The sequence below is a fragment of the Dermacentor albipictus genome, chromosome 6, assembly GCF_038994185.2.
Source record: "Dermacentor albipictus isolate Rhodes 1998 colony chromosome 6, USDA_Dalb.pri_finalv2, whole genome shotgun sequence".
In the NCBI taxonomy this organism is placed as follows: Eukaryota; Metazoa; Arthropoda; class Arachnida; order Ixodida; family Ixodidae; genus Dermacentor; species Dermacentor albipictus.
This window is the reverse complement of record NC_091826.1, coordinates 117,397,135-117,409,313: the sequence shown is the minus strand read 5'-3', so window position 1 is coordinate 117,409,313 and position 12,179 is coordinate 117,397,135. Positions and strand designations below refer to the sequence as shown.

The following is a 12,179-nucleotide window of genomic DNA, read 5'->3' as shown; positions in this document are numbered from 1 at the left end:
GACGCATATTACGATGTCTTTGAAACCTTATCAGAATCTAATGACGTGCATGAACTGTGGCGCATATTTAAAAGCAAAACCTTTGAAGTGCGGGAACGATACGTTCCATCGTGGTTGATGACGTCACGGCGTGGCAAAAGTAAGCCATGGTATACGAAGGAAGTACGCAAAATCGCCAAGCGAAGGCAGAATGCTTACGCTAGCTTCAAAATGAACCAGTCGGCCACAAGAAAAGGTAAATTGCATCACCTTACAAAAGAAATGAAAATTGCAGTGAAACAGGCCAAGGAAAAGTTTTTCGGCTCTTTCCCCTCGCGAATTAAAAACCAGCCTAAAGTATTCTGGAAGCTTATCAAAATGAATAGAAAAGACGACTTATCAATTCCCCCCTTAGACGATGCTGGCATCGTTGTTCACGAAAATCTGGCTAAAGCAAAATGCTTCAACTCATTCTTTGCTTCCGTGTTCTCTGGACGTGGAAACAGCAGCAAAATGAATACGAATTTTGGCAAAATGGGTGGTGAACGAATGGAAGACATTTTGATTGATCAGAGGGGAATTGAACTGGTACTAAAGCGGCTGGACGTTGGTAAGGCTTGCGGTCCTGATGGCTTACCTGTTGCCTTACTATCCTCGTGTGCTCACTCTGTCTCAAAATATCTTCGCGTTATTTTTGATAAATCATTACAAGAAAGTGCCTTACCTGATGATTGGAAATCTGCAAATGTTGTCCCTGTGCACAAGTCTGGACCCCGTAACAGTGTATTCAATTATCGACCCCATATCTTTGACATGTATTGTTTGTAAAGTGTTTGAACATATCCTTTTTACTAGCATTATAAACCACTTAAACAGATACTCCCTTCTAAGTCCTCAGCAACACGGATTTCGTACAGGTTTTTCCTGCGTTACCCAGCTAACAGAACTAACACATGATACAGCAAGTGCATTAGATAACGGCTGCTCTGTTGATTCAGTTTTTCTCGATTTTGAGAAAGCTTTTGATGTTGTTCCCCACGATTTATTTGTAGCGAAGTTATCATGGTATAATTTAAACACATCAGTTATTGCTTGGATTAAGGAATATTTAAGCTCAAGGCACCAGAAAGTAGTTTTAAACAGCCAACACTCGGATGACATTGAGGTAACATCAGGAGTGCCACAGGGATCCGTCCTGGGCCCTCTCCTATTTTTAATCTACATGAATGACATATGTGTTGATATTTCATCTTCTATACGTTTATTCGCAAACGATTGTGTGTTGTATAGAGATATTCATAATGAAAATGATTGTCTAGCCTTACAAGAGGACCTGAACAAGGTTACAGATTGGAGCAAAAATTGGGGCATGCGTATAAATTTGCAGAAAACTGTTCACCTGTCTTTTACAAGAAAACGTATTCCTCATCACTATAAATAGAAAATAAGCACTCAACAGCTGTACTCTGTATCCGATTTCAAATATCTTGGTGTTTTTTTTACCTCCAATCTGTCATGGCACCGACATATTGAATACGCTTAAGCCAAGGCGTGTAGGGTACTAGGTTTCTTGCGACGAAATGCAAAACATTTTCCTACGGAAACTAAGCAACTCCTGTATCATACGAATGTTAGATCTGTCCACGATTATGCTTGCACTGTATGGGACCCTTGGCTAAAGGGTGACATACAAAAGTCAGAACGAGTGCAAAATTTAGCGGCTCGTTTTGTGTTCCGTAATTACTCTAGGCATTTCAGCGTATCACGTGCGAAAGAGAATCTTGGCTGGGAACTATTAGAGGAACGAAGAAAATCACTCAGGTTAAAGTTCTTTCATAACATATTTCATTCTAGAACTGGTATTGAACGCGATAAGCACATACTTAGGCCTGATTATGTATCTTTACGTCTAGATCATGTGAATAAGGTAAGAGAAATAAAATGCAAAACCGAAATGCTAAGAATGTCTTTTTTCCCCAGGACGATTTCGAACTGGAACAGGTTACCGAAGGAATCTGTAACAATTCCGTCAACGATGCATTTTTCTCTTCCTTGTCATAACATGTTCTTTTGATGAATGAAGTTGTGCTCTAAGGACCAATGCTGTCTGAAGATGTATCTTTCTTTTTCTTCATTAAGATATATTCTGTTATTGACTGAAGTTGTGTTTCTCGGGATGTATATGTTGTGCTGTAAATTATTTTGCATTTATTATGAAATGACTTGTACTGTTTGTTGTATATACTATATGACCTCCCCCCCCCCCCACTGTAATGCCACACTGGCGCTGTGGGTTCTGTAATAAATAAATAAATAAACAATATATAGCTCGACAAAAGTGCTGTAGTTGTAAATCTATGAATTTTTTCAAGCGCCTGGAATAAAAGAAAAACGTTAAGCTACTGTCACATGTAGAAACGGCGACGCAGCGATTTCAGCAGCGACTATTTATGGTGCGAATTCCCGTGACCTCGGCTAAATGATGAACTGCTATGACCGTGAACGGGCTCGTTTAATATTTCCATCAATAAGTGACAACTGAAAGGCGCAATAGCAAAAGAACAGAAATAGGTAACAGCTTCACGATGAATGGCGCCTAAAGAAATTATGTGTACAAGTTCTGCAAGGTAATCATAGAGTGGTGAAGTGACTGGAGCTGACACACATTCCGAACGATCGCTGCCTGAACAACATGAAGCACTTGCCACGCCCCATACCATGGAGACGAAGAGCATGGTGTTTATGCGCACCGCACCACATAGGGTTAATAAGGGTGAGCGAACGTTGAGTGAACATTATCGACGTGTTGTACGCACACATTCAAACGCAATGCACACCCGTTTCCAGAAGAATTATTTATGTTTAATATAATACCAATATACACAGAGAGATATGACTGGCTTAGCTAAGCGATCACTTTTAGGTGCAATCGCCATTCTGTCTTTTTATTGCGTTAACAAATATTTGGACCCTCCAGTTCGCATTTTTGCCATCGCCAAGATTTCGGAAATTCAATGATGAACATCTTGAAGTAACCTCAGCCCCTCGCAAGAATGTGCAAGAACTGGTATTCTGATCGAAGCATGACCAGCATGTTCAAAGGGGTCACTTGATCTTCATAGGTTCAGAGCGACAGTGGCAATGTTCGACAGCAAGTATAATTGGACGCGCCGACATATTTGCTCGAAGGGAAGAAATATGGTTCGATAACACGCTTACTTGTGATTGTCTGTTAAGCTTAAGTTTTCTTGATTTTTACGCGAACGTAGTTTCATATTAGATGCAACCGTAACATCCACGACGTAAGAAGAAAAAGCATAATTGTAAGTTATAATATATGGTTAGTGATGCCAATGCAATACAACGTGTATCCAGACGTATATCGATTAGCAAACGTGAAATAATTCGCTGAAGTTGGGCCGTCATTTCAACCGGACAAAGATGAACTATAAACATCCTCACTTTCCTTACATTAACCGTCATCCCACATCTTATAGTGCTCATAAGTTTGGGAGCCTCGTTTGGGAGCCTTGGAATAATGTCGTACAAGTGGGCATGTCACTTGGTATTTGGTTTAGTATTTCGCGGGCATCCCCAGGACGGGAAAAGCACTAATACTTGTTTAATTGAATGTAATAGGTTTAATAATATAGGTCTGTCTTGTAAGTGGCGATATAAATGATGATGATGATGATGATGATGATGTTATTACCTGCTTGCAGGTTCTTTTAAGTAATTATTAAACAGGTGTTGCCTCTCCACAGTCCAAAGTAAAGGAAATTAAATTAAGTTTGATGCTTTACGCGTAAAAATCATCTGCTTATAAGGCAAGCCGAAGTGGGGTCTCCGAAATAATTCCAACCACCTGAATACCCCTACATGTAAGCACAGGGTTGTTTTCGCATTTCTTCCCCAACCAAACGCGGCAGCCGATGCCGGGGTGCAATAAAAACATCGTACGATGATGTGCTAACCAAATCGATAGCTGCCAATGTTTGTGGCCAAAAAAAAAAGGATGTGCTAAGTTTGCTGCACTTAACTTTTGCACCACAATTAAACGGTGACTTATTGGTAGTTGTTTCTGACGGGAGGAACAGGAAATCAACACATGATATGAAATGTGCCCCAGTTTCTATGAAGCCACCTGGAATTGAGATCATTTGGAAAAGATAATTGGTGTTACGTGCTCTAATTATTATTATTCATAATTAGTTAGTATTCCGCTCTACAACGCTAAAGGCGCTTCAAGGGGCTGCCAAGGATTTCGTCAGCGGATGTATGTGCGTTCGGCGATGTTGATTGTGCTTTAGTTGTGAGTTTGCAGCATTGTATTATGACGTACTGCATGGTGTATCATAAATTATAAACATGTCCCTAGCAGGACAGAAACGAAAATAAGGAGACTCCTACTGCCACCACGCGTCGGCAGGTGGGGGTGACTCATAAATGGCGATGCACGCCCGTCGCCTGTCTCTGGGTGATCAGAACCGCCAACTGGTCACATGTACTCGCAGCAAGCATTCCATATACGTATGGCTGACACGCCTTTCGTTTTTGTGCTATAGCTTCAGCGTGCCATTATAAGGTGACTAAAGCAGAAACAATGAAGGCAGACGTTCTAAAATGTTTGCGCCGAATCATTCGGCAGCACGACCAACACTTCTCGTCTTTTGGACAGCTATTACTCATGCACGACATCACAATTATTTATGTCTAACGGTATACACGCGCTCTGCTTCACGCTCTATATTCACCCGCGCGTTCGCCGTAATATTTTATTGTCCACATGTGACGGTGTCCCTAAGAGGGACACGCGCCACGATTATGTGTACAGACTTCCAAACTTTTGTGAACAACCTGATTAGGCGCATCCCAGATGAAGTTCTCTAATTTTTTCCGTAATCCGCAGACACGGTGCAGCTGTGTAATATCAGCTCAAGGGACCATTTTAGGAGAGCTAGAGCCATTAATGCGAATGTACAACACTAGTTTCTTTTGTACTCTTGGGAAAGCAAATACGATAATATCTCTAATTTGCCATGTCATTTTTCCAACTGGCTACGGGTGAAGTGTGCCCAGACACATGAAGCGTAGTAGGGTCGGGAGCAAAGAATAACACAACGAATGAGCAGAAGACGCGCACATTAAAGGCAACCAGCGCACAGAACACGGCATCACTCCAGCGTTGCTATTAGAGAATTCCGAGAGTGAGTTGCGGATGGAAAATATCGCGGACACTCCTCAAAAAGAAGTTGTGCAGCTCACCGTGCCTCCAGAGGAGTAGATATCCGAAAATTGAGTCTCCCCGTTTACCGCACTCGTAAAAGACACCGTAGCGGTAATGGGCCCATTCATGCATACGAAGGTGTAGGCTGGAAGAAAAAAATGAAGTCTTGCAATCAACGCACGCATAAAACTACACTTTCTTTCTGCTCTCCCACGCCTATTTATAGATACCAATGCGTACACAAATACTGCACCGCCCCAAAAAAATTGAAACCTCTTTGACAACACTTGTCTAACTTTAACAAAAATATTTATGCTCCAGGAAATGAAGACCAGGGAACGAACAAGTCAGCAGAGTAAACGCAAGCGTAAGCTGTGGATACTACGAGAGATCAATGCGCTATATGGCGCCCGTTGAAATTTCGCTGTTAGCCGCATAAATAGCCGGGAATATTTTTATGTGCTATTGCCTCGGCGTTTATTTGACAACGCAACCATCTTTTTTTTTATTTTATCATGCCCACTTTTTGTTGCTCTTAACGAGTCGTCTCATTCACATCAGAGCATCACTTCCGCTTCGATCAGATATTCTAGCAAGGTGGCTTAGACGAACGTTCACTACACCTCGGGCAGGGTTTCATGCAATACATGTGGGATGAGCCTACATGTGCCTTGACAAAGGCAAGCCGACTAGCCATAACGTTGGCTGTTGCTCTCACCGTGTTCTCGTTTAGTCATCGTCATAAATTTCCATCACCCCCATTCCCCGTAGTATTCCCTGAAGCGTTGAATGGTGGTAGATGCCAAAACGGGCTTTCTTTCAGGATACGAAATTTCCGCACAACAGGAACAGAGAAAAAATAATGGGACGGTTCTTGTTTACAGTATTCACGCAAAGAATAAGAAAAAGCAAGTAACAACAACACCTAGCTGCAAAGTTAACACACAGATTTTCAGCCCGGCAGAACGATCGTATAGGTGCCCATCTCTTTCGTCTACATCTGCAGTTGGCCTTTCTTGCTTATTTTCGTTTGTATTCACAAGAATTGTATTGCTACAGCGGTGACAGCAGAGCCGTGAATTGCTTACATGTGCGACATGTTAATGCCAGGTCCGACAGTTCAAAGAAGGCACCACTGCAGGTTAAGTGAGGCATACAATTCAGAACTATCAAGCATTTTGGCCCACAAAGTTCCCAGAAAAACTATGGGGTCATTCAACCCCCCCCCCCCCGCATTGCCATTTACTTCTTCTCATTACCTTTAGTTTAAGTGCTGTCCAAAGCTGTAGCAAGGCTGAAGACACTATTGGGAGCGGTCAAGGTCGCCTGCTTTGCGCGAAACTCAGAGCGGTATTGATACGGCGGCACGACTCACCATACTGAATAGCTACCAGGAAGCGCTAGTTTTCGGGTGCCAAGGGACAAGCAGACGCGACGAGCGGATCATAGCGACCCGGCGCCTCTCGGTAAGCGCTGAAAACTTTCCCCTTTTTATTTTTACACACAAGTGTTAAGTGCAGTTCAAGTTCGACGAAAATCTATCGTGTACCTAGGCGCGTTCAAGAGCGCGTGCATGCGTCAGATTCGGGAAACAGGAGGCTAGGACCACGAAGAATTGACACTATATTGTGCATCCTATCACCCGCAATCCCGCAAAAGCGCAAAAGTGCCAAAGAGCAGGCAAATCAGCGGATCTATTAGGCACGTAGGGGCATGTGGGCCGTGCTTTTCGGCCACAAGGTAGCCTAGCTGCCTGCGGGTTTATCTTATTCAGCTATGCCGAATGCCCTGTCGCGGTAGTCGGAAGTTCACATCCACCCCCTCTCCCCCGTGTTTTTGTTTGCATTTTTGACGATGGTGTATCTGCATTTGATATTCTCCAGTGCACAACATCTGCAAGCTTGGACTGACGCCTGACAACAGCAAAACATTCCGAGAGCGAGGGGGCTATACTAATCCAGGTACAACCATATAAGGAAGGTCCACTAATCTTGAACAGCGACACTCCCTCAAGAGATCAGGAATTGTCCTCCCTGGTGTAGTATTCGACCGCAACCTCTCTGACGATATCTACAATTAAAACATGGCCTTAGTCCCCAGCAGCACCGGAGCATCTGACCAAGGCGGCGGGCAGACCTCTAACGCAACAGAGGGTGCTAAGCATATCTGGGTCCAGACATGCTGTCAGTGGAAGCTGACCGAGTCAACATCGAACAGTCAAACTCTCTCGAGCAGAGTAGCTTATCAGGACGCTTTGAGGAACGATCAAACGTTGTTTGCGATATTGTAAGCCTTAGTAAGATTTGTAGATTTGGGTATGTGCCAGGCGATGAGAACGACGCTGAAGTGGCGCGCGAGTGGAAAAACAGAGACGACAACGACGTCGCGTTGACTCCTGTCATAAAAGTGCTTTTACACGTCCTCTACGCCGACGTTCCCGTCTCCTAATAGGCCCCTACAATAATGTCTCCAATTTGCCATGTCATTTTTCCGCCTTGTCATGAGAGAAGTGTGCCCGCAAACGTGGTGCATAGTAGGATCGGGAGCAAATGATACCACAATGAATGAGTAGAAGACGCGCACATTTAGGGCAACAAGCGCACCGAACACTGCATCCTTCCAGTGTTGCTATTGCAGAATTCCGAGAGTTAGTTGCCGATAGAAAATATCGCGGACACTCTACAAAAAGAAGTTGTGCTGCTCACCGTGCCCCCCAGGAATGGGTCTCCGGAAATTGAGTCTCCCCGTTTTCCGTACTCGTAAAACACACCGTAGCGGAAACGGGCCCATTAATGCATACCAAAGAGCAGGCTGGAAGAAGAAACAAACACGTGCAATCAACGCACGCATAAAAGTACACTTTTTTTCTGCTCTCCGACGCATCTGTATAAATAGCAATACGTACACAGAAACTATACCACCCGAAAGAAAATTGAAACATCTTTGACAACACTTGTCTAACTTGAAAGAAAATATTTAGGGCTGAAATGGCACTGAAATATAGGCACTGAAATGTACCTATAAACGTAGTGCTTCGTAAGGTCGTGAGCAAAGAATAACGCAATGAATGAGTTGAAGACGCGCACATTAATGGCAACCAGCGCGTCGAACACTGCATCACTCCAGTGTTGCTATTATAGAATTCCGAGAGCGAGTGGCGGAGGGAAAATATCGCCGACAATCCACAAAAAGAAGTTGTGCTGCTCACTTGTGCATCCCGAGGAGTAGGCGTCCGGAAATTGAGTCTCCCCGTTTACCGTACTCGGAAAACACACCGTAACGGAAAAGTGACCATTCATGTATACGAAAGTGTAAGCTGGAAGAAAAAATAAAGTTGTGCAATCAACGCACGCATCAAAGTAAACTTTTTTTTTTCTGCTCACCGACGCATGTTCATAAATAGCAATACGTACACAGAAACTGCACCACCCGAATGAAAAAAATGAAACGTCTCTGACAACACTTGTCTAACTTTAATGAAAATATTTAGGGCTCCAGGAAATGAAGAATAACAGGGAACCAATAAGTAAGCAGATGAAATGCAAGCGTAACCTGTGGATACCACTAGAGATCAATCGGCTATATGGCAGCCGTTGAAATTTCCCTTTTAACCGTAGACGCGGCCGGGAATATTCTTTTGTGCTATGGGCTCGGCGTTTTTTTTTTACAACGCAATGACCTCTCTTTTTACTTTATCATGCACACATTGTATTGCTCTTAACGAGTCATCTCATTCACATCAGAGCGTTACTTCCCCTGTGATCACGTAATCTAGCAGGGTGACTTATACGAACCTTCACGACACCTCAGGGAGGGATTCATGCAATACATGTACGATGAGCCTATATGTGCCTCGACAAACACGCGTCCACCAGCCGAAACGCTGGCTTCTGCTTTCACCTTGTTATTGTTTAGCTCATCGTATTGAGTTTCCCTCTCCCGCATTGCCCTTGTTTTCCCTGGTTGTGCAAAGTCAGCGGCATAGAGTGTCACTTGAATGGTGGCAGATGCCAAAACGGGCTTTTTTTTTGAAGATGCGAAATTTCCGCACAACAAGAGCACAGAAAAATAACAGGAAGGTTCTTGTCTACAGTATTCACGCAAATAATAAGGGAGAGCAAGTAGCAACAACACCTAGCTGTAAAGTTAACACACATATTTTCAGCACGTCAGAAGGATCGTACATGCGTCCATTCCTTTCCTCTACATCTGCAGTTATCCTTTCTGCCTTATTTTCGTTTGTATTCCCGAAGATTCTATTGCGACCGCGTAGATACAGAGATGTGAATTGCTTGCAAGCGCGAATTGTTCCAACCACGTTTGATTTGAAGAAGACACCACTGTAGGGTAAATGAGGCATACAATTCCCAAATCCATCGCGTTTAGGCCCACAGCGTTCCCAGAAAACTACGGGGTCAGTTACCACGCCCCTTTCCTCCCTCTCATTGCCGCTGTTCAAAGCTGTAGAAAGTCTGAAGACACCATCGGTAGCGGTCAAGGTCGCATGCTTTGCGCGAGGCTAAGAGCGGTATTGACACGGCGGCACGACTCACCATTCTGAATAGCCACCCGGTAGCGCTAGTTTTCGGACGCCAAAGGACAAGCAGACGCGACGAGCGGATCATAGCGACTCAGTGCCTCTCGGTTAGCGGGGAAAATTTTTTCCTTTTTATTTTTGCACACAAGGGTTCACTGCTCCTTGAATTCAGCGAAAATATATCGTGTACCTAGGCGCGTTCAAAACTGCATGCATGCGTGAGATTGGGAAAACAAGAGGTGAGGACCACGGAGAATTGACACTATATATTGCAACCCATGACACGCAACCACGCAACACCGCAAAACCCGTAAAGCGCAGACAAATCAGCCGATATCTTAGGCAAGTAAGGGTATGTCGGCCGTACTTTTTGGCGGGAAGGTAGAGTAGACGCCTGCGTGACTATCTTGCTGAGCTATGTCGAATTCTCTGTTGGTGCAGTCAAAAGTTCAAATCCCCGCCCCCGCTTTTTTTTTGTACGATGGTGTATCTGCATTTGACATTCTCCTTTGCGCTACATCTGCAGGCTTGTACTGACGCCTGACACCCGCGAAAGACGCCGAGAGTGAGGGGGGCTACACAAATCCAGGTGTAACCAAATTAGGAAAGCCCACTAAGCTTGAACAAAGACACACCTTCAACAGAACAGCAATTGGCCTCCCTGGTGTAGTATTCGGCCACAACCTCCCTCACGATATCTACAGTTAAACCACGGCCCTCATTCCTCAGCAGCTGCAGAGCATCTGACCAAGGCGGCAGTCAGACCTGTAACGCAGCGGAAGGTGTTGAGAATGCTTGGGTCGGGACAGGCCGCCATTTAAAACTGACCCTGTCAACCCTTAATAGCCAAACTCTGTCGAGTGCCGCTAGTTTAGCAGGACCCTTTGAGGAACTGTCCGATGTAATTTGGGATATTATCGGCCTTAGTGAGATTAGAAGAACTGGTGAGGCTTATACATTGCTAAATAAAAGCCATATCCCCTTCGACAGAGGTCTCCGTGATAAAAACCAATACGGGGTTGGATTCCTTATCCTAAAGGACATGGCAGGAAATATTGACGAGTCCTCCAGCATTAATGAGAGGGTAGCTGTAGTCGAGAGGTAAAAAGAGGTAATAAGAAGTATAGATTAAACGCAGGACAAGCCTAGGCTCCGACATCTAGTCACGACGATGCGGAAGTAAATCAGTTTATTGAAGATGTTTAACTAGCGATGAGAAAAGTCTAAACTCGGTGTACAGTAGTAATGGTTGACTTCGGTTCTAAAGTGGGGGAAGGCAGGTGAGTGAACAGGCAATTGTCCGCTACGACGTCGATTCTAGAAACGCTAGAGTAGAGACGCTGGTAAAATTCACAGAAAGAAATAAGCTGAGAATATTGAACATCCCTTTTCAGGAAACGTAGCAACAGAAACTGGACCTGGAAAAGCCCTAATAGTGAAACTAGAAATGAAATTGTTTTCATACTTTCTGCCGATCACACATAGTGCAGGGTGAAGAAGTGATAGGTAGGGTAAAGCGCAGTGATCATAGCATTCATTTCACTTTGAACAGAGAAACAGTAAAATTGGTCAAGAAGAAACAGGTCAACTTAGAAGCAACAAGGGTAAAAGCAGGCAAATTTAGGCTCGTACATGCAAACAAATATGCAGCCTTAGAACAGAGAGATGACGACGACCTAGACGTAATGATTGAAACCGTAAAGAGGCTGGCTTCAGATTCCGCAATTGAAGTGGAGGCATGGCGGCAAAGCATCCAGTAGGCAAGCTCTCCCATGTAACACAGGACCTAATAAAGAAACTACACGGAAAGAAAGTGCCCAATTGATATTCGCCATTATAACGCGAGAAAGACTGAAGAGGCCGTAAAAAAAGGACGCAGCCCGAAATCAGTGAGAAGGAAACTTGGCATACGACAAGCCAAGATATATGCACTGAAAGATAAGCAGGGTAATATCATCAGCAATCTCGAATGTGTAATAAAAGCAGCCAGAGATTTCTCTACTGACATGTACAGTACCCAGAGGACTCGTGAGTACTCAATTCGAAAGAATAATAAACAGGATACAGAAACTCCTCCTATAACTAAAGATGAGGTCAGAAGGGCCTTGAAAGATGTCAAACAGGCAAAAGCGGCAGAAGAAGATGGCATAACACTCGTTTTAATCAAAGATGGAGAAGACATATTGCTAGATAACTGGCGGCTCTCTGTAGGAAGTGTCTACCGACTGCAAGGCTCCAAGAAAACTGGATGAATGCACTCATTATACTAATCCACGAAAAGGGGAGACGGTAAAGAACTGAAAAATCATCGGCACATTATCTTACTCCCATTATTATATGAAATATTTGCCATAATAATCTCCTATAGAATAAGGGCAACACCGAACTTTAGTCAACCAAGGGAACTGGCTTCAGGAAGGGATACTGTACAATGGA

The 12,179-nt window shown here is 43.9% G+C and overlaps 1 protein-coding gene across 11 annotated transcripts in view; it reads right to left on the bottom strand.

Annotated features, from left to right (window-relative positions):
• The window catches only part of LOC135916263 (uncharacterized), a 303,600-nt gene that overhangs the window by 132,320 nt on the left and 159,101 nt on the right, over positions 1-12,179 (bottom strand). For all 11 annotated transcript variants that reach the window (XM_070520992.1, XM_070520999.1, XM_070521000.1 and 8 more), the window contains 3 exons: positions 8,415-8,522; positions 7,912-8,017; positions 5,245-5,351 (listed from right to left, as the gene is read on the bottom strand). In XM_070520992.1, the coding sequence (XP_070377093.1) occupies positions 5,245-5,351; positions 7,912-8,017; positions 8,415-8,505 (304 nt within the window). In that variant the 5' untranslated portion in view covers positions 8,506-8,522. The remainder of the gene's footprint in view (positions 1-5,244; positions 5,352-7,911; positions 8,018-8,414; positions 8,523-12,179) is intronic.